At 45.0% G+C, this 23,659-nt stretch overlaps 1 protein-coding gene across 1 annotated transcript in view; it reads right to left on the reverse strand.

Moving 5' to 3' along the window:
• Nucleotides 1-23,659, reverse strand: part of itga9 (integrin, alpha 9) — a 153,042-nt gene that overhangs the window by 18,123 nt on the left and 111,260 nt on the right. Inside the window, 5 exon segments of the mRNA XM_034184922.1 lie at nt 1,592-1,699; nt 3,067-3,175; nt 3,641-3,724; nt 3,927-4,006; nt 8,934-9,020. Coding sequence (XP_034040813.1) covers nt 1,592-1,699; nt 3,067-3,175; nt 3,641-3,724; nt 3,927-4,006; nt 8,934-9,020 — 468 coding nt within the window.

The raw sequence follows: 23,659 nt of genomic DNA on the forward strand, positions 1-23,659 counted from the left end.
CAGTCTGAGGTCAAGAGTGCTATGGTGCAGGTTTTCATCCAGGATGTCTCTGTACATTGCTGGATTCATCTTTCCCTCAATCCTGACGAGTTCTCCCAGTTCCTGCTGCTGAAAAACATCCCCACAGCATGATGCTGCCACCACCATGCTTCACTGTATGGATGGTGCCTGGTTTCCTCGAAACATGTCACCTGGCATTCATGCCAGACATCAATCTTTGTCTCATCAGACCAGAGAACTTTGTTTCTCATGGTCTGAGAGTCCTTCAGGTGCCTTTTGGCAAACTGCAAGCGGGCTGTCATGTGCCTTTTACTAAGGAGTGGCTTCCGTTTGGCCACTCTACCATACACGCCTGATTGGTAGATTGCTGCAGAGATGGTTGCCCTTCTGGAAGGTTCTCCTCTCTCCACAGAGGAATGCTGGAGCTCTGACAGAGTGAGCATCAGGTTCTTGGTCACCTCCCTGACTAAGGACCTTCTTCGCCAATCAGTCAGTTTAGACGGGTGGCCAGCTCTAGGAAGAGTCCTGGTGGATCTGAAATTCTTCCATTTATGGCTGATGGCGGCCACTGTGCTCATTGGGACCTTCAAAGCAGCAGAAGTGTTTCTGTACCCTTCCCCAGTTTTGTGTCTCAAGACAATCCTGTCTTGGAGGTGTACAAGCAATTCCATTGACTTCATGCTTGGTTTGTGCACTGCCAACTGTGAGACCTTATATGTAGACAGGTGTGTGTCTTTCCAAATCATGTCCAATCAACTGAATTTACTGGTGGACTCCAGTTAAGCTGCAGAAACATCTCAAAGATGATCAGTGGAAATAGGATGTACCTGAGTTCAATTTTAAGCTTCATGACAAAGGCTGTGAATACTTACGTACATGTGACTTTTAGTTTTTTTTTTTAATAAATTTGCAAAAATCTAAAAAAACAAAAAACAAAACTTTTTTCACATTGTCATTATGGGGTATTGTGTGTAGAACTTTAAGGAAAAAAATGAATTTCATCCATTTTGGAATAAGACTGTAACATAACAAAATGTGGAAAAGTGCAGCACTGTGAATACTTTGTGGATACACTGTATTATATATGGTTCCAGGCTGGGGATGGTACAGCGCAGTAGCCAGCTCTGCAGGTGTCCCAATTCCTCTTCCATGCAAGCTGTCTGATCCCCTGAAAGTGATTCCAGATGGGCTCCAAGAGGGTGGGATACAGTTCCCTCTGTGTGCCTGTTCACAGTAAATACGATTAACAAGTTGAGCTACCCCACGAACGAGCTATATGAAAGGTTTAAGGCAATATTTAAACCAAATATTTATCTAAATGTGAACTGTTGTGAAACCAAATGGTCGCAAGGCTCCATAGCTACATCAACACTTTTGGTTAGGTTTATGCTGACCCAGTGGTGCCTCACATTAAGCAAACCTCAAAGGGCAAAAAAGCCCACCGTTTTCACTTTCTGTACAAAAAAGGTGAATACCAGCATAAAGACAAGCAGGTGTAGGCTAAATAAATTAGGGAAATATGTCTGCCTGCAGCTGAACAAACTAATAAATAAGGATAAACTATGTGGATAAGAGTGCTGTTGGTGTGCACCTGTGTGTCAATAACGTGGAACATATCAGCTCCGCTGCCAGCCAGGCGGTTGGGTATTCTGATGTCGATAGTGGAGCCAGGGAGCCTGCTGGGCCCATTGTTTATTGCCTGGAACAGCATCACACATATGGACAAAAATACAGAAAGAATAAATGCAGAGAGAATATCATACAATTTTAGTGCCTTCAATAAGCATAGGGCAAGGCAGAGGAATCAAATTAGTGCAATCTCAAATCAGAAAAAGTTTGGATCATAAGGAAAATTAAAAACAAAAACCCAGTGAACCCAGATGCCTCCGAACCTACAGAAATTAGTGCAAATAGCAAGGTTAACATGAGGCTTCTTTTTTGCAGAGTAAAGTTTTAAGTGAGATTTGTGAATGTGATTCTGTATTGACAAAGGTTTCCCAAAGTAAATTCTTGACCTCATGGTTATATCACCTATTGATGACAATCAATAGCTGATATATAGGACCCAATTCTAGATTGGTGATCATGGGTGTTAAGGTCAGGGCTTGTGACCTTGTTCTTTACCCACCAAAATTCCTCCAGTACCCTTGAATTATTTAATGATATTATGCAATGTAGAGGGAGAAATATGCAACGCCCTTTCAATCTTTCCTTGAGGAACATTGTTTGAGGAACATTTCAATAATTTTCACGTTTCTTAACAAATTGGAGATCCTCTGCCCATCTTTGCTCCTCAAAGAGTCTTTTGAGGATACTGCATTTGTATCACATCATGATTATAATTACCTGTTGACCACACATGTTTGAAACTTACATTACTATTTTTTTAATCTCATTACTGGCCCCTAAATTGCACCCAACCTCAACTGTTTTTGGGGTTCGGGGGCATTAATAGCAAGAATGGATGTATTTTAACAAATGAAATGAAATTGACCTCACAAAACATGAAATATCTTGGGCTCACACTGTGTGTGCAATGAAATAGAAGTCAAACTAAATGTAAGAATCCCTGTAGTTTTGGATTTGTTTTAAAAAAAAATTTATTTTTCATATTATCTTCTTCTGATTTGCAGAGTGTGAATCTGTGAAGCCACAGTGTGTGGTAATGCAAAAAGAGGGGCAGGTGGTCTGGGAGAATATGAGAAAAAATGAGAAATATTATGCTCCAAGGGAACATTTTCATCATTTTGGTGCTTTTATATCACTGCCCTTGCATTTTGAAGTTATGTTGGCTATGACCTTTAGTGTGTTTTTCGTCAGCGCTTCAGTATTGTAGATCTGAGTAACTGGAGAAAGTTGACAGATGTTCACTTTCTAGAGATGGGATAGAGCATTTGTCTCCCTGGGTGGTTGCCATGCAGGAAGGTGGTTCTGTAGACTGGTGCATGCAGTGATTTGTGGCACCACTGCATGCACCCACACCCAACCTGTGTTTTGACTGGTGTACATATGTGTTTCACATGGAAAAAACGATGGTTGCAACAAGGCTGCGGTTTCTACTCATACCTGGAAAGTGAGGTTGAGAGGCTGAAAGTTGCACTCCATGTCTTCCAGCTTGACAAAACGTGAGGCGTCAATGGAGTTTCCATACACAAAAGAGGTGGGAGTCACCACACTGAGGACAGTAACCACAGTAATCATGAGAGTTATCAGATCCACACAGTGGGTTAAGATTTCAGCAACCTTTTTACAAGGCTATGCATTAAACAGGTTGATAAATGCTTTGTCTTAACTCTTGTTATTAGTCAGTCAGAAGAGCTTTCCCGAGTAGTTGTGACATGAGTCAGATCTGTCCAGATTTGCTCCACAGCCTCCCTTCACATTAAAGCCTTATCAGATGTCAGTGTTCTGATGGACTTGGGCTGTTTTACATCTCTCTCCCTTCTCTCTGAAGGCCTCTGATAACATGTTCAGAGATAAGGCATTTCTGTTTGATCTGCTCCATACTGACAATGTGTCCCCCTGTCCACCACAGATCTAACATCTGGTCTCTGAGGCACATAAGCTCTTGGACAAATCCAGTTCTAGATCTTTATAAGTAGCAGGAACACTGTGATCTACGCCTTGCTTTCCATCTTACCCAGTAATCGTTGTGTCAGTCTCGTGAACTAGAGGGATGGACAGGTCCAAACTGTTGTCTGCGAGTTTGTGTTCAGGATTGGCACTATAATAAACAAGGAACAACAAGGTAATTCAGTCATGGTTGTGCATATAGGATTCAATCCTGCAAGCAATCAAAGAAAAGGCACATATGCTTTTGGAAACAATCATGAAAGTCAATTTGAATTTGAATTAAGGTCCGTTGACAGAATTGCTTAATTCGACAAATTGTTACAGCTTACACTAAAATGTTGGGGTTGAAATACCTTTTGGCTTGAACAAGGAACTGCAGTGTGTCATTTTCTCCAGACAAGTTACTGGTGTCAAAAATCACTGCAAAATGATACTGAAGAGAAAAAATAGGTTAAAGTATTGTATCATTAATTCTATTTAACAAAAGCTTTTTGATGATCTGGACAGACAGACAGCATATACATGTATGTATATTATACAAATAATGAATGTTTATGAGTTCAATTGTGCAAATTTCATGAGGTGAAAGATGGAACATACCATTCAATGAGATGCCGAGTTGAATGGAACGTTCCAGCTTTCACCGGATTAAATATTCGTTCCATTGAAAGAATGTAAAAACATTCATTATTTGTTTTATATAACAACTAAAATAGATCCTTGTCATTTGATATTTCATTAATTTATAAACAACAGAAAATTTGGTGTTCCACTGGTGTTTTGATGTCAACAATCCAACATGATCTTTGTTCTTAGTCAACTTGGAAAAACAGTTAGATAGTTCAAAAATAATTGTGACGATGTAGTCTGTGATGCTGTGCACTGTGCACTCCATGTACTTCCACTGACTTTGCATCATTCCTCGTGGTAGTCTCTTTTGTTCACCTTTTGGCAAGATACCGGTCACTCTCAGGGTGACAGTTTTCATTTTGTGTGAGTGTGTGTGTTAGAAGAATTAGTAGCATCAATTAGCTCCTTCATATCATTGTCTGCAAGCAAAAACAACCTCCGCCATGTTTAGCTAAATGCTGTCCCCTGTAGTGTGAGCGTGCATGGTGGTTAGGGCATGCAATAGCACATTTCATACAGTTCCAAAATTGCATGCTAAAAAGAACTATTGCACAGTAAATGAAACACCACTGGTATGAATAATCCATGTCACGTGACATACAACCCACCAATCAAATGACAAGGATCCACTCAGCCGTTTTATATATGTGTATATATATATATATACGAAGTCTGTTAGAAAAGTATCCAACCTTTTTATTTTTTGCAAAAACCTGATGGATTTGAATCACGTGCGCTTGCAAGAGCCAATCCTTGAACCTTTGTGCGCATGCATGAATTTTTTTCACGCCTGTCGATTGCGTCATTTGCTGGTAAGCAGCCTTTGTGTGAGGATGGGTGTTTCATTGCAAGGAAAATGGCGGAACGACTGGAGCAGCGCTACTGCATCAAATTTTGCCAGAAACTGGGCGACAGCCAGGTGGAAACCATTCGGAAGATTCAGATGGCTTTCGGTGACGATCCTATGGGCATCACACAGATTAAGGAGCGGTACAACCGGTTTAAAGACGTCCACACAATGGTGGAGAGCGCGCCATGCTCCGGTCGGCCATCAACATGCTGAAATGACCACATCATTTCCAAAGTGAATGCTGTGGTGATGCGGGACCGTCGTGTGACTATCCGAGAAATTGCGGAAGAGGTGGACATCAGCACTTTTTCGGCACATTCCACTGTGACAGAAGATTTGGCCATGAAAAGAGTGGCGGCGAAATTCGTGCCGATGGCTTCGGCGCAAAGCTGCTGACGGCGGAGCGAAAGCAACTCCTTGTTGAAGTCTCACAGGACATGCTGGACTCCGAAAAATGATGCCCACCTCTTCCCCCATTCGGAAGATTCAAACGACTTTCGGTGGCTTTTCAGTCGTGTGACTATCCGAGAAATTGTGGAAGAGGTAGTCCCATTATATAAAAATGGAGACAAACATAACGTTTCAAATTACAGGCCAGTGTCATTGCTTCCACAGTTTTCTAAAATTATGGAAAATGTTTTTATGACAAGGTTGGATAAATTCATTGAGAAACATCATATTTTAAATAATGCTCAGTATGGATTCAGAACAAAACATTCGACAGCTATGGCAATTACGGAATTAACAGAGAAAATATCAACAGCAATAGATAATAAGGATTATTTTGTAAGTGTTTTTATTGACTTGAAAAAAGCTTTTGATGTTATCGACCATTCAAGATTGCTTCACAAGTTACAACAATATGGAATAAGAGGGATTGCACATCAGTGAGTAAAAAGCTACTTAGAAAATAGAAAACAGTTTGTTCAGATAAATAATACTAAATCAGAATTGTGTAACATTATTTGTGGAGTACCACAAAGGTCGGTACTTGGACCCAAACTGTTTTTTTTGTATATCAATGATTTTATGATTATATCTAATGTACTTGGTAGCATTTTATTTGCTGATGATACAACATTATTTTACTCTGGATCAGATATACAGAAAGCAGCACAAGTGATAAATACAGAGTTGAAAAAAGTTAAATATTGGTTTGATATAAACAAATTGTCACTAAATCTTAATAAAACAAATTTCATATTGTTTAATGACAGAGTAAAAAAAAAAATGATGTGTCATTAAAAATAGATGGAATGGACATTCAAAGGGTAAAAGAAACAAAATTTTTAGGAGTCATGATTGATGAAGATTTTACATGGAAGTCACATATAAATTACATAAAAGGAAAAATAGCGAAAGCCATTGCTGTTTTGCATAAAGTAAAATATTCATTAAATAGTTATGGTTTATTAACATTGTATAATTCATTGATTGTCCCATATTTAACTTATTGTGTAGAAATCTGGGGATCAACATGTACAACTTATACACAACCTTTATTTATTTTGCAGAAAAGAGCTTTAAAAGTGATAAGTCAGTGGGCTGTGACAAAGCCAAAAATGTAATCTGTTAATAATGTTTAGAATGTTTGAAGTTTAAAATGTAATCTGTTAGGGATGTAATCTTCTACATAATGGTTAAGATTATGAAATAAGTCGGTGGCATGTGACAAAGTCATAGAAATGTAATCTGTTAAAATTATGTTGATTAATGATGCTTGATATTGCAAGATTGTATTGTAAAAAAGGGGCAGAAAATATAAGACTTGTTCTTCCAATCTGCTCCTTTTCATTCAGCGGTTTGTAATGTTTTGTTATTTCTGCTTTTCTGTTTTTTTCTTTTAAATGAATGAAATAAATATTAGAAAAAAAAAATCCAACAGGAGCTACACCCATCCTCACACAAAGGCTGCTTACCAGCAAATGACGCAATCGACAGGCATGAAAAAATTCACGCATGCGCACGAAGGTTCAAGGTTGGCTCATGCAAGCACACGTGATTCAAATCCATCAGGTTTTTGCAAAAAATAAAAAGGTTGGATACTTTTCTAACAGACCTCATATATATATATATATATATATATATATATATATATATATATATATATATATATTATAGAGAACTGCCAGGTTGCCTGCACCCTGTCATGGTCCAAATCCGACCATGACACAGTTTATTCAGGTACATAGTAAATTTTGCAGAGTAAAATTTACTCTGCTGGGATCAAATTTGGTCCCAGTCCAAATAGAGTTAAATATACTCTATCACAGTGCTAAATCAACTCTATCACAGTGTAAAATCAACTGTTACTGGAGTAGAAACACTTGATTTGACAAGACGGTACAGCTAATTTCACTCTATAATAGAGTGTATTGTACTCTATTTAGACTGGGACCAAATGTTGTCCCGACAGAGTATATTTACTGTGTAGTGCGATTTGTTGGAAGAGGTGCCTACACACATTTGACCCATGGTCCACGTGAAAAGGTGGAACACAATCTAGTTATAGTGGACCCTGGTATGATTAACTTGAGGTGAGAACATGACTCTACAGGGATGTCCTGATCAACTTTTCATTTTGCCCTCGATCCCAATCTGAGTCTATTTTCTAGGAATGCATAGAGCATACCACAGGAACAATGTAAAACATACAATATGGTTTACAATTGAAAAGCTCTATAATGTATTAACAAAAAATAAATAAATAAATAAAAAACTACTTGTACCCTGATCTCCTTCTTAATTAAAAGACAACTGAGTTTTGATATGGCTCTACTCAATTCCACTTAGTGCAGCATTGTAAATGTTTGCACTTCAAACGGGGATGTAATGATTATATTTTACTTCAGACCGCTAGGTCTCAGTAATGTTAGTTAAATGAGTGGGAAGATGGAAGAGAATGTAGCAGTACATACTTCTGTCTAGTTTGTGGCTGTAATGCGCAACAGGTTGCCAAGTGTCAATAAAAAGAAAGTATGTAGCAGAAGAAGAGTTATTAACTCCACCCACTAAAAAGAGGGTCTTGATTTAAATAGGTTTTGTCAATTGTGAAGCAATTAGGATGCCATGTGACCAACAGCTGGGCTCTGAATGGCTGAGAGCTCGTAATTTGGCCATAATTTGCCAATTCATTTTGGCCATTGATAACCAACACTCCATCACTAAATATTGATTTAAAATAAAACAACTGAAATGCTTACAGGTTTTGTTCGAGCATCTGTCACACAATAACTGCATTACCATTTCCGCAGTGCCCTCTAATTTTCACAATCAAAAAGTCACACGTGTCACCAGCCTGTTGTGTGTCCGTCTCATGCGGAGGTGAGCTCACAGACTGGAGATGAGTCAAATATAAGAATGGATAAAAAACAATATAGCAACTACAGTACAAGGAGTGACTTATTTTGCCGAGATTTACAGTCAGCCGTACTTCCAGTTGCATTATTGATCATTTGAGCATTAAAAATACAAGGGTATACAATGGGCTCTCCATTTTTGCATTCTGAGAAACCAACATTTCTCAGGGAGAGGTGACGGTCTAGTGGTTAAGCATTGGGCTTGAGACCAGAGGATCCTTGGTTCAAATCTGACCGGAAAATCACTAAGGGCCCTTGAGCAAGGTCTTTAATCCCCTAGTTGCTTCCGGTGTTTAGTGAGTGCCTTGTATGGCAGCACCCTGATATCGGGGTGAATGTGCGGCATTATTGTAAAGTGTTTGAGCATCTGATGCAGATGGAAAAGTGCTATATAAATGCAGTCTATTTATCATTTCTCAACATTGCACCCAAGCAGTGAGTCAAAACTTCACACATTCAAGAAATGTCTTGGACCTTCTGCACTTAGTTGTACACAGGAAAGGGTTACAGAGGGAGTCTACCTTAGTCTGAGCTCTCATGAAAGGAAATCCCACGCTGCATTTGAGGAAGTCCAAATCAACAAGTGCACAGGAAATGCCCTTTTCTTCCTGCAGAAATAAAGATAGATGAACAGACTGACACAAACAGATAGACTGGAGACGGCAGACGACTGCAGAATGTGACAGGGAACAGTTATTTCTGACAAGCTGACAACAACAACAGCAAAAAAAAAAAAAAAAAATCCCACTCACACACATGGAAAAAGAGAAACCACACCACTGTACCAATTAACCTCCAACATCCACACATTAAAGTTTATTGTTACTCACTGGATTCTGCATATATATTTAAAGGATTCTCATGTATATAACTGCAATGGAAATTAGGTTTAAAGAAGAACGCTAATGGCAGTGATGGCACACATGCACATCTTAGCGGGTGGGTAATTGGACAACCTCCAGGCTGCGTGTTTGGAAGCTTGTCTAAACAATGTGGAGCTTCACCGGCTGCACTGTGTAAACATTTGGGCCTTGACCCATCGAGGAGTAAAAATTCTTTTAGCGAGAGTTCATGTAGAGGCTGTCTGCACAGCTCGTGCGCTGGGAGTGTGAAGGGGATAATTTATGGCTTTATATCAATGATAAAAGTGAGCTTCTGGATCATCCTGCAGGGGTTTAAGGTAGTCACACAGATGGTGTGCACATGCGGGCTGCTGTCCAATTTTAGCATCACGCCTAGAAGATGTCATCACGGAATGAACTGTGCAGGATGAGTCTGCTGACATATTTAAATCCATCCGCAGGATCCTCCACACTCGTGAGCCACTTATTCAGCAGATTCTGCGCTTCAGCTCAGGGTGGGGCTGTGCCCTCCGTCTTCATTAAGTCAGCCTAAATAAGCACCGCTGCCCTTTGCGTGGACACTGCTGTGATCCCTGTGGGGGGGATGCCGGGGCCCCAGCACAACACACAGTGATGGAATTTCCTATATTTCCTGTATTCCTGAACAAACACCCGCTTGTCCCTGAGGGACAGGCGGGATTGGGGAAGTGAGCCTGTTAACCCATCACCCACCTGGCAGCTTTTGAGAGAGAGCAGAGTGTCCTGACATATAGCATGTTATGCCTCGATGAGGGGCGACAGTGACCGAAGTCAGTTTGTTCAGCGCTTCATTTTCACACTCACTTTCTCTGGTGTTTCTCCGTCGGGATAAAAAAACATGCCGGGGACTTTTCACACATGTCCGAGCCATTAAACATCACTGCAACGGTTTATTCTGAATTATACAATATACAATAATCACATTGTTAGCATACCGAGAAAGTCTGTCTGTGTAAGTTAGGATCTGTACGTTTGACGTTACTCAAGCCAAGCGGTACTATCAGTGCATTTGCTATGTGTTCATTCGTGCATCAGCTTTCTGCACATTTGCCTGAAAATCAGCAGTCAGACTTTCAGGATTCGTTTCAACTTTGTTAGAATCAATCAATCAATCAATCAATCAATCAATTTTTTTATATAGCGCCAAATCACAACAAACAGTTGCCCCAAGGCGCTTTATATTGTAAGGCAAGGCCATACAATAATTATGTAAAACCCCAACGGTCAAAACGACCCCCTGTGAGCAAGCACTTGGCTACAGTGGGAAGGAAAAACTCCCTTTTAACAGGAAGAAACCTCCAGCAGAACCAGGCTCAGGGAGGGGCAGTCTTCTGCTGGGACTGGTTGGGGCTGAGGGAGAGAACCAGGAAAAAGACATGCTGTGGAGGGGAGCAGAGATCGATCACTAATGATTAAATGCAGAGTGGTGCATACAGAGCAAAAAAGGAAAGAAACAGTGCATCATGGGAACCCCCCAGCAGTCTACGTCTATGGCAGCATAACTAAGGGATGGTTCAGGGTCAACCTGATCCAGCCCTAACTATAAGCTTTAGCAAAAAGGAAAGTTTTAAGCCTAATCTTAAAAGTAGAGAGGGTGTCTGTCTCCCTGATCTGAATTGGGAGCTGGTTCCACAGGAGAGGAGCCTGAAAGCTGAAGGCTCTGCCTCCCATTCTACTCTTACAACCCTAGGAACTACAAGTAAGCCTGCAGTCTGAGAGCGAAGCGCTCTATTGGGGTGATATGGTACTACGAGGTCCCTAAGATAAGATGGGACCTGATTATTCAAAACCTTATAAGTAAGAAGAAGAATTTTAAATTCTATTCTAGAATTAACAGGAAGCCAATGAAGAGAGGCCAATATGGGTGAGATATGCTCTCTCCTTCTAGTCCCTGTCAGTACTCTAGCTGCAGCATTTTGAATTAACTGAAGGCTTTTTAGGGAACTTTTAGGACAACCTGATAATAATGAATTACAATAGTCCAGCCTAGAGGAAATAAATGCATGAATTAGTTTTTCAGCATCACTCTGAGACAGACCTTTCTGATTTTAGAGATATTGCGTAAATGCAAAAAAGCAGTCCTACATATTGTTTAATATGCGCTTTGAATGACATATCCTGATCAAAAATGACTCCAAGATTTCTCACAGTATTACTAGAGGTCAGGGTAATGCCATCCACAGTAAGGATCTGGTTAGACACCATGTTTCTAAGATTTGTGGGCCAAGTACAATAACTTCAGTTTTATCTGAGTTTAAAAGCAGGAAATTAGAGGTCATCCATGTCTTTATGTCTGTAAGACAATCCTGCAGTTTAGCTAATTGGTGTGTGTCCTCTGGCTTCATGGATAGATAAAGCTGGTATCATCTGCGTAACAATGAAATTTAAGCAATACCGTCTAATAATACTGCCTAAGGGAAGCATGTATAAAGTGAATAAAATTGGTCCTAGCACAGAACCTTGTGGAACTCCATAATTAACTTTAGTCTGTGAAGAAGATTCCCCATTTACATGAACAAATTGTAATCTATTAGACAATATGATTCAAACCACCGCAGCGCAGTGCCTTTAAACCTATGGCATGCTCTAATCTCTGTAATAAAATTTTATGGTCAACAGTATCAAAAGCAGCACTGAGGTCTAACAGAACAAGCACAGAGATGAGTCCACTGTCCGAGGCCATAAGAAGATCATTTGTAACCTTCACTAATGCTGTTTCTGTACTATGATGAATTCTAAAACCTGACTGAAACTCTTCAAATAGACCATTCCTCTGCAGATGATCAGTTAGCTGTTTTACAACTACCCTTTCAAGAATTTTTGAGAGAAAAGGAAGGTTGGAGATTGGCCTATAATTAGCTAAGATAGCTGGGTCAAGTGATGGCTTTTTAAGTAATGGTTTAATTACTGCCACCTTAAAAGCCTGTGGTACATAGCCAACTAACAAAGATAGATTGATCATATTTAAGATCGAAGCATTAAATAATGGTAGGGCTTCCTTGAGCAGCCTGGTAGGAATGGGGTCTAATAAACATGTTGAGGGTTTGGATGAAGTAACTAATGAAAATAACTCAGACAGAACAATCGGAGAGAAAGAGTCTAACCAAATACCGGCATCACTGAAAGCAGCCAAGATAACGATACGTCTTTGGGATGGTTATGAGTAATTTTTCTCTAATTAGTTAAAATTTTATTAGCAAAGAAAGTCATGAAGTCATTACTAGTTAAGTTAATGGAATACTCAGCTCAATAGAGCTCTGACTCTTTGTCAGCCTGGCTACAGTGCTGAAAAGAAACCTGGGGTTGTTCTTATTTTCTTCAATTAGTGATGAGTAGAAAGATGTCCTAGCTTTACGGAGGGCTTTTTTATAGAGCAACAGACTCTTTTTCCAGGCTAAGTGAAGATCTTCTAAGTTAGTGAGACGCCATTTCCTCTCCAACTTACGGGTTATCTGCTTTAAGCTACGAGTTTGTGAGTTATACCACGGAGTCAGGCACTTCTGATTTAAAGCTCTCTTTTTTAGAGGAGCTACAGCATCCAAAGTTGTCTTCAATGAGGATGTAAAACTATTGACGAGATACTCTATCTCACTTACAGAGTTTAGGTAGCTACTCTGCACTGTGTTGGTATATGGCATTAGAGAACATAAAGAAGGAATCATATCCTTAAACCTAGTTACAGCGCTTTCTGAAAGACTTCTAGTGTAATGAAAACTTATTCCCCACTGCTGGGTAGTCCATCAGAGTAAATGTAAATGTTATTAAGAAATGATCAGACAGAAGGGAGTTTTCAGGGAATACTGTTAAGTCTTCTATTTCCATACCATAAGTCAGAACAAGATCTAAGATATGATTAAAGTGGTGGGTGGACTCATTTACTTTTTGAGCAAAGCCAATAGAGTCTAATAATAGATTAAATGCAGTGTTGAGGCTGTCATTCTCAGCATCTGTGTGGATGTTAAAATCGCCCACTATAATTATCTTATCTGAGCTAAGCACTAAGTCAGACAAAAGGTCTGAAAATTCACAGAGAAACTCACAGTAACGACCAGGTGGACGATAGATAATAACAAATAAAACTGGTTTTTGGGACTTCCAATTTGGATGGACAAGACTAAGAGTCAAGCTTTCAAATGAATTAAAGCTCTGTCTGGGTTTTTGATTAATTAATAAGCTGGAATGGAAGATTGCTGCTAATCCTCCGCCCCGGCCCGTGCTACGAGCATTCTGACAGTTAGTGTGACTCGGGGGTGTTGACTCATTTAAACTAACATATTCATCCTGCTGTAACCAGGTTTCTGTAAGGCAAAATAAATCAATATGTTGATCAATTATTATATCATTTACCAACAGGGACTTAGAAGAGAGAGACCTAATGTTTAATAGACCACATTTAACTGTTTTAGTCTGTGGTGCAGTTGAAGGTGCTATATTATTTTTTATTTTTGAATTTTTATGCTTAAATAGATTTTTGCTGGTTATTGGTAGTCTGGGAGCAGGCACCGTCTCTACGGGGATGGGGTAATGAGGGGATGGCAGGGGGAGAGAAGCTGCAGAGAGGTGTGTAAGACTACAACTCTGCTTCCTGGTCCCAACCGTGGATAGTCACGGTTTGGAGGATTTAAGAAAATTGGCCAGATTTCTAGAAATGAGAGCTGCTCCATCCAAAGTGGGATGGATGCCGTCTCTCCTAACAAGACCAGGTTTTCCCCAGAAGCTTTGCCAATTATCTATGAAGCCCACCTCATTTTTTGGACACCACTCAGACAGCCAGCAATTCAAGGAGAACATGCGGCTAAACATGTCACTCCCGGTCCGATTGGGGAGGGGCCCAGAGAAAACTACAGAGTCCGACATTGTTTTTGCAAAGTTACACACCGATTTAATGTTAATTTTAGTGACCTCCGATTGGCGTAACCGGGTGTCATTACTGCCGACGTGAATTACAATCTTACCAAATTTACGCTTAGCCTTAGCCAGCAGTTTCAAATTTCCTTCAATGTCGCCTGCTCTGGCCCCCGGAAGACAACTGACTATGGTTGCTGGTGTCGCTAACTTCACATTTCCCAAAACAGAGTCGCCAATAACCAGAGTTTGATCCTCGGCGGGTGTGTCGTCGAGTGGGGAAAAACGGTTAGAGATGTGAACGGGTTGGCGGTGTACACAGGGCTTCTGTTTAGAACTACGCTTCCTCCTCACAGTCACCCAGTCAGCCTGCTTTCCCGGCTGCTCGGGATCTGCCAGGGGGTAACTAACGGCGGCTAAGCTACCTTGGTCCACACCGACTACAGGGGCCTGGCTAGCTGTAGAATTTTCCACGGTGCGGAGCCGAGTCTCCAATTCGCCCAGCCTGGCCTCCAAAGCTACGAATAAGCTACACTTATTACAACTACCGTTACTGCTAAAGGAGGCCGAGGAATAACTAAACATTTCACACCCAGAGCAGAAAAGTGCGGGAGAGACAGGAGAAGCCGCCATGCTAAATCGGCTAAGAGCTAGTAGCTACGCTAAGCTAGCGGATTCCTAAAAACACGCAAAGTGAATAATGTGTAAATAATTTAGAGGTGATTCAGCAGAAGGAGTGCTTTAGTTAAGGCACGTAAAGATTACACTGGGAAACAAATCGTAATCTAGATAACTAGATCAATCTAACTGCGCAGATTAAACAGCTAACAGATGCCTCTGTATTTTTGGGTCATAAGATCACATGTCAAGGTTAGTAGAAGAGTGCATGTGTCTTTGTTTCACTACTAATTGCTTTTGAGTGTGATAATGTGAACTGTGCATAACCAATTTTTTGAGAAAAAAAAATTGTATAAACATTACGGAGTCAAATTCCAAGAAGAAACGTATTGTTTTGGGGATAATAAGGGCAAAGGTCAAGGTCACTAGAAGTGTATGTTCGCATGTTTTGCTTTGACTACTAATTGCTTTTGAGAGTGATCATTTCTACTATATGTGTTGTGTGGGCCGCTGAAGAGGAGGTACTGCTGGCCCACCACCATCAGAGGGCGCCCTGCCTGGAGTGCGGGCTCCAGGCACCAGAGGGCGCTGCCGCCTTATGGGAGCAGCCTGGGTGACAGCTGTCACCCATCACCGGACACAGCTGTTCCACTCAGCACAGAGGTATATCAGGAGGACGGCGTCTCCACCTCAGTGCCGAGATATCGCCTTTAGACGAAGGTAACGTTCTCTGCATTTATATTCTGACTAAATAGCTAACAGACTTGTTAAACCTTTTCAGGACAGCTGAATTGCTTAGATAAGTACTCACCTGCCTGTCATACTGTAACTGGAGGTGGAGGCGGCTTCTCCCCTCTCCGTTGCTGGGTGCTGTCGCATCCACGCCTGTGTTGTTGCTCTCTCCTGCCAGCAGTACCGGATCCGACGAGCGGAGGCAGTGGCCACCTGGGAATTCGGGACTTGGCAGTTCCAGTATTTCCAGGGTTCGGTGGCAGAGGAGATCTGGGTGGTTTCGGTTCGACTGAGACGGACGTCTCCTACCTTCGAGCCTGCCCACACGACACCAGCGGATTCGACCCCAAATTGTGATTGTTGTATTCATTGTGCTCATGGACCCCGAGGGGCGTCAACCGGCTGTTGAACGGCCAATGGAAGACCAAGGCGCGTCGGCGGCTTCGGGAGGGGTAATCGGTGAGTTGCAGCGGATCCTCACCGCTTTCACCTCTCGGATCGATTTAATGACCGAGCAGCACGTTCTCCTAAACCGCAGGGTGGAGGCTCTCGCCGCACAAGTGGAGGCGCGCCCTTCGGGCGCCGCTGCGGCTCTCCCTCCCGAGGACCCTGCGCGTGAAAGTGACGTTCCACTGGTCGTTCAACGGTCCCTTCCTCCGTCCCCAGAAGCATACATAAGCCCTCCAGAACCGTACGGAGGCTGTGTGGAGACGTGCGCGGATTTTCTGATGCAGTGTTCGCTCGTCTTCGCACAGCGTCCCGTGATGTACGCGACTGATGCTAGCAAAGTAGCTTATGTAATAAACCTGCTTCGCGGGGAGGCACGCGCTTGGGCTACCGCGCTCTGGGAGCAGAACTCACGGCTCCTTCATACATACGTTGGGTTTGTACGGGAGCTCAGAACGGTGTTCGACCATCCCAACAGAGGAGAGTCCGCTTCAACCGCGCTACTGTCAATGAGACAGGGGCGTCGGAGCGCAGCTGCCTATGCAGTCGCCTTCCGCATCGCGGCGGCGAGATCCGGCTGGAATAGCACTGCCCTCCGCGCCGCCTTTGTAAACGGACTGTCATTGGTCCTAAAAGAGCACCTGGTGGCGAAGGACGAACCGCGGGACTTAGACGGGCTCATCGATCTGGTCATACGACTCGACAACCGGTTAGAAGAACGCCGTCGGGAACGAGGCGAAGGGCGTGGCCAGGCACGCGTCGTCCCTCTCCCTTCCGGTGCCGATCGAGCTCCGCCTTCCCCACGCTCCACAGCCCCTGCGCTCCGTGGGGTCACAGCTCCCCCTACTGACGAAGCTAGGGACACGAGTAGGGCAACATTTAGGGCACCAGATGCACAGAGGAGATGGACCCACGGAGCGTGTCTTGTTTGTGGTTCCATAAAGCACCATGTGAGAGACTGCCCCGAGCGGCCAAACGCAAACGCCCGCCCCTAGGACTGGGCCAGGGGTGGGCCAAAACATTCACAGTGGGACACACCCACATTGCTACACGACTCCCAGTCACGATCCTGTTTGAGGATTCAACCTGACGGCCCCAGCACTGGTGGACACGGGCTCTGAGGGGAATCTGCTTGACAGTAGATGGCCAGGGAGATAGGGCCTCCCTCTGGTGGCTCTTACCTCGCCTGTGCAGGTTCGGGCGCTAGATGGCTCCCTACTCCCACCAATCACCGCATAAGACACCTCCAGTAACTTGGTGGTGTCAGGTAACCACGGGAGGTGATCGAGTTCTTTGTGACTCAGGCCACATCCCGTGTGGTTTGGGTTTCCCTGGATGCTGAAGCACAATCCCCGGATCGATTGGCGTCCGGGTAGGTAGTGGTTCAGTGGAGCGAAAACTGCCATCGGGAGTGTCTAGGTTCCTCGGTTCCTCCCGGCTCCCAACTAAGGAGGGAGGTCCGAGTCCCGCCCAATCTGACAGGCGGTGCCAGGCGGAGTACCATGACCTCGCTGACGTGTTCAGCAAGGATCTGGCTCTCACCATCTCACGCTTCCTCCCCACCGTCCTTATGATTGTGCCATTGATTTGGTTCCAGGCTGTGAGTACCCGTCCAGTAGGCTGTACAACCTCTCACGGCCGGAGCGTGAATCAAGGGAGACCTACATCCGGGACTCATTAGCTCCGGGTTGATCCGGATTCCACCTCTCCGATGGGTGCTGGTTTCTTTTTTGTGGGTAAAAAGACGGCGGGCCTTCGTCCATGCATTGATTACAGGGGGTTGAACGAAATCACGGTTCGCAACCGATAACCGTTGCCCTTGTTGGATTCGGTGTTCACCCCCTTGCATGGAGCCAAAATTTTCACCAAGCTGGATCTTAGGAATGCGTATCATTTGGTCGGGTCCGGAAGGGAGACGAATGGAAGACCGGCATTCAACACCCCCCTTAGGTCATTTTGAGACCTGGTCATGCCGTTCGGTCCACTAATGCTACCCGCGACTTTCCAAGCGTTCGGTAAACGATGTCTTGCGGGACTTCCTGCACCGGTTCGTCTTCGTATATCTAGACGATATACTCATCTTTTCCCCGGATCCTGAGACCACATGTCCGGCATGTCCGTCAGGTCCTGCAGCGGTTGTTGGAGAACCGCCTGGTTTGTGAAGGGCAAGAAGTGTGAATTCCACCGCACTTCTTTGTCCTTCCTGGGGTTCATCATCTCCTCCAACTCCGTCGCCCCTGATCCGGCAAGGTTGCGGCGGTGAGAGACTGGCCCAAACCAACAAGCCGTAGGAGGCTGCAACAGTTCCTCGGCTTTGCTAATTTCTACAGGAGGTTTATAAGGGCTACAGTCAGGTAGTTAGCCCCCTGACAGCCCTGACCTCCCCAAAAGTCCCCTTCACCTGGTCGGATCGGTGCGAAGCCGTGTTCAAGGAGTTGAAACGGCGCTCTCTGTCTGCACCAGTTCTGGTGAGCCCGATCCTAGCGCACAGTTAGTGGTTGAAGTGGATGCCTCGGACTCAGGGATAGGAGCGGTGCTCTCCCAGAGCGGGAAGACCGATAAGGTCCTTCACCCGTGTGCCTATTTTTCACGCAGGTTGACCCCCGCTGAACGGAACTATGACGTCGGCAATCGGGAACTCCTTGCTGTGAAAGAGGCCCTCGAGAGTGGAGACATCTGTTGGAGGGAACAGCCGTGCCATTCACGGTTTTCACTGACCATCGGAACCTGGAGTACATCAGGACCGCCAAGCGGCTGAACCCCAGGCAAGCCCGCTGGTCACTGTTCTTTGGCCGTTTTGACTTCTGGATCACCTACCGTCCCGGGACCAAGAATCAAAGATCGGATGCATTGGCCCGGGTGCACGAAGACGAAGTCAAAACGGAACCGTCGGATCCCCCGGATCCCATCATCCCGGAGTCCGCTATCGTGGCCGCCCTAACCTGGGACGTAGAGAAGACCGTCCGGGAGGCCCTGACCCGTGACCCGGACCCCGGAAACGGACCAAAGGACAGACTATACGTCCCACCAGAGGCTAGGGCTGCAGTCCTGGACTTCTGTCACGGTTCTAAACTCTCCTGTCACCCTGGGGTGCGAAGGACCGTGACAGTCGTCCGGCAACGCTTCTGGTGGGCATCCCTGGAGGCCGACGTCCGGGACTACGTCCAGGCCTGTACCACCTGCGCCAGGGGCAAGGCCGACCATAGAAAGACCTCAGGGCAGCTACAGCCACTGCCCGTGCCTCATCGCCCCTGGTCCCACATCGGCCTGGACTTTGTCACGGGTCTCCCGCCATCCCAGGGACACACCGTCGTCTTCACGATAGTGGACCGTTTCTCCAAGGCGGCCCACTTCGTGGCCCTCCCGAAGCTCCCAACGGCCCAGGAGACAGCGGACCTCCTGGTCCACCACGTCGTCCGTCTGCATGGCATACCATCAGACATCGTCTCCGATCGCGGTCCCCAGTTCACCTCGCACGTCTGGAGGAGCTTCTGCCGGGAACTGGGGGCCACGGTCAGCCTCTCGTCTGGGTACCACCCCCAGACCAACGGGCAGGCAGAGCGGGCGAATCAGGAACTGGAGCAGACACTTCGCTGTGTGACAGCCGCGCACCCGACGGCCTGGAGTACCCACCTGGCCTGGATCGAGTACGCCCATAACAGCCAAGTGTCATCTGCCACCGGCCTCTCCCCGTTTGAGGTGTGCTTGGGGTATCAGCCCCCCTTGTTTCCGGTGGTTGAGGGAGAGGTCGGTGTGCCCTCGGTCCAGGCCCACCTACGGAAGTGCCGTCGGGTGTGGCGTGCCGCCCGCTCTGCCTTGTTGAAGGCCCGGATGAGGGCGAAGACACATGCAGACCGGCGGCGGGCCCCGGCCCCCAAGTATCGTCCTGGGCAGGAGGTCTGGTTGTCTACCAAGGACATTCCTCTGCAGGTAGACTCGCCGAAACTTCAGGAACGGTACATCGGACCTTACAAGATCCTCAAGGTCATCAACCCCGCCGCAGTGAGGCTCCAGCTTCCGGCCTCACTGCGGATCCATCCAGTTTTTCATGTTTCCCGGATCAAGCCCCTTCACACCTCACCCCTCTGCACCCCGGGTCCGGCGCCGCCTCCTGCCCGGATCATCGACGGGGAACCGGCTTGGACTGTACGCCGGCTCCTTGATGTCCGTCGGATGGGCCGGGGTTTTCAATACCTGGTGGACTGGGAGGGGTACGGTCCCGAGGAACGCTCCTGGGTGAAGAAGGGCTTCATCCTGGACCCGGCCCTCCTGGCCGACTTCTACCGTCGCCATCCGGACAAGCCCGGCCGTGCGCCAGGAGGCGCCCGTTGAGGGGGGGGTCCTGTTGTGTGGGCCGCTGAAGAGGAGGTACTGCTGGCCCACCACCATCAGAGGGCGCCCTGCCTGGAGTGCGGGCTCCAGGCACCAGAGGGCGCTGCCGCCTTATGGGAGCAGCCTGGGTGACAGCTGTCACCCATCACCGGACACAGCTGTTCCACTCAGCACAGAGGTATATCAGGAGGACGGCGTCTCCACCTCAGTGCCGAGATATCGCCTTTAGACGAAGGTAACGTTCTCTGCATTTATATTCTGACTAAATAGCTAACAGATTTGTTAAACCTTTTCAGGACAGCTGAATTGCTTAGATAAGTACTCACCTGCCTGTCATACTGTAACTGGAGGTGGAGGCGGCTTCTCCCCTCTCCGTTGCTGGGTGCTGTCGCATCCACGCCTGTGTTGTTGCTCTCTCCCGCCAGCAGTACCGGATCCGACGAGCGGAGGCAGTGGCCACCTGGGAATTCAGGACTTGGCGGTTCCAGTATTTCCAGGGTTCGGTGGCAGAGGAGATCTGGGTGGTTTCGGTTCGACTGAGACGGACGTCTCCTACCTTCGAGCCTGCCCACACGACACCAGCGGATTCGACCCCAAATTGTGATTGTTGTATTTATTGTGCTCGTTTCACAATAGTAAACCTTGTTATTCACCTTCCTCCATTGTCCGTTCATTGCGCCCCCTGTTGTGGGTCCGTGTTCCTACACTTTCACAACAATATGTAACAAACTGCTGGAAAATTTGGTATGTTTGTTATGTAGCCTAATTCAAAGAAAAAACATACTGATTTTTCATGGTAATAAGGTTAAAGGTCAAGGTCACTGGAAGTGCCCCCTGAACTCTCAACAGTGAGTTGTCTGAGCTGCATATCGAAAGTAGCTGATTGTTTGAATTCCCTCCTGCAATCAGGTGAGGAGCTTTAATTACAATAAAGTAACAGATGGAGCTCAATTTTTAAATCAAATGACAAGAAACAATGAAAATTTTCAGCACACAGAAAACCCAGCGTACAAATATACAGATACATGATCCTGGCAGAGATAATGAGTTGTTCAGAATGTAAACTGTTTCCAGATTGATTTTCTATTATATTTTCTGGTACAGGCCTTGACCAGCTGTTGCCAGTGGGGATGTAGGACTATAAAAGCTCAGAGGACTGCAGCAGGTCATTGAAATAATTTTTCAAATGGTTGAACCATCACCAAATTTGTTAAAATAAAAATATAAACTCCTTACACAATTCATCCATCCATTTTCTATACTCACTTCCTCCAATTAAGGGTCACGGGGAGCTGGAGAATATCCCAGCAGTCATAGGGTGTGAGGAGGGGTACACCCTGGACAGGACACCAGTCTGTCATAGGGCAAACATTTTCAAAAAGGCCCATGTGCCACTCAAATTTTTAAGATGGGGAAAATGATGAAAAATGGCAGGCATTCTGACATATTGAACTGCACAGAATTGCACCACGTGGACCAGTCCGGATGTCCAACAGTAGGTTTTTGAGGCCTGTAGGACTAGGCTCTGTACATCAAGGAATGAAGTAGATGGGAGTCTACAACTCTCCATGAATGGGACACCAGTCCATCACAGGTCACTTCTCCAGCCAAGGCTGGTACCCATTTACATTTGGTTGGACTGTGATGACACAGATTAAGTGTTTTGTCCAAGGACACAAACAGCTAGGCTGACCGTGAATCAAACCCAGGTCTACATATCACTCGCCATGCTGAAGTGGAGGAATGGTGTATGGAGTTCCAATTTGGATTCTACATATTTAAAAAAAGGTATGATTTGATGCAAGGATCAGCAATATTGGGCAGTTTTATCACCAAAAGAAGAATTCCATACCTAGCAGTGGCAACCATCTTGGAAAATGGCTGCTTGTTTGAAAATTTGAGTGACCTGTGGGCATTTCAAGAGTAATGTCAAACAAGTTTTTTTTTTTTTTTTAATTTGCTGGTTGTATCACCATTTGAAAGATTTCCCTGAAATATGTTATCTGCTACACAACATTCATACAACATTCCCCATCCATCACTTCACAAGATGCTGAAGTGTGGGATAAAAACAATCCTATGATTTTTTTTTTTTTAACCCAAAAACATGCATACAACTTGACAAAATAATGTCTGCAACAGTGCCATCTACTTATACAAATGACAACAGAATATCACAGACTTTTTGCAAGAAAATGGAAAATACAGAAGCTGGTGCCACAATCCTCGCACCCCACGAGATCGAAGGCATAGCTACTGAAAACGCTTCACCTCTACTGCATTCTGACAGCTGCTGTTACAAGAACAACAGGCCCCACTCTTCAAAACAAGGAGAGTATAAGTTCACGCTCTGCTTGCTGGAGAGGAAAAAGCCTCTGGGGAGGGTTAGACTTAGACCTTCACTTTACAAAAAATGGGTCACACATCACCATGGCCTTCCCCAGCAGAAAATTAGAAAGGTTCTGCAAACCACATTCATCGGTCAGGAAACCTCTCTGTCATTTCTTCGTACTGTTCTCTTCCTGTTCCCGTCGAGGAAGAGGCCACCTTGGCTTATATGAGAAAAATGAGGCGCTGCGGCTGCTGGGAACCCGACACGTTAAGTCAGCTGAGTTTATTAAATATGGTGAAAATGAAACCGTGTTTTTCTAATATGTGCCCAGAAGAAAGTTTTTGAATTAAATTCAATTTCATCTTCATTGGAGATGAAGTTGGGGGTTTAAATCATGTTACATTTTGGCACGTTTTATCCATCAGCGCTATCAACCCTGTAAGGAGGATAAAATCAGAGCTGATATGAAAAGAAAAGCCTCTGCGGGCGGATTGCCGTCCCCCCACAGTATTTAAAAAATGACTGAACCTGGGCAACCTTCTGTCTCTGTGATGTGGCATCTCTCTTAGCTGTTAGTGGACCTTCTGGCCTCTTTGTGAGGAGGTAAAAGTACAGCTAGATGCTCCTAACGATCTTCTGTGAAATTCATCCACAACCAGAATGATCAGAGGAAAATCTGACAGGTTTGACGTGAGACGACGGTGGGTAGAGATTTCTTTCACAGTGACAGCATGCTGAAATCATTTTGTTGCTGCAGGTCATGAACTGTGAGGAGAAGGTTGAAGAACAGTGGGATCGGGCCAAAGTCTGCTAGATCCTTACTGTGCAAACATCTGCCTTGGAGAAATTTTGTTACCACACAGACAGATGCATGGGCGCAATTTGTGGGGGATGGGGGGACATGCCCCCCCCACCTTTTCAACCAGGGGGGACAGAATATGGTATGTCCCCCCCACCTTCTGACATATATGTGTGTACTTGAAACATGCTATGCCAGTCCTTGTGCAAACCATGTCAGTCTTATGTGCAAACCATGTCAGAATAGTATCTTTGTTTCTGC

Source organism: Thalassophryne amazonica, chromosome 13 (genome assembly GCF_902500255.1).
Source record: "Thalassophryne amazonica chromosome 13, fThaAma1.1, whole genome shotgun sequence".
NCBI lineage: Eukaryota > Metazoa > Chordata > Actinopteri > Batrachoidiformes > Batrachoididae > Thalassophryne > Thalassophryne amazonica.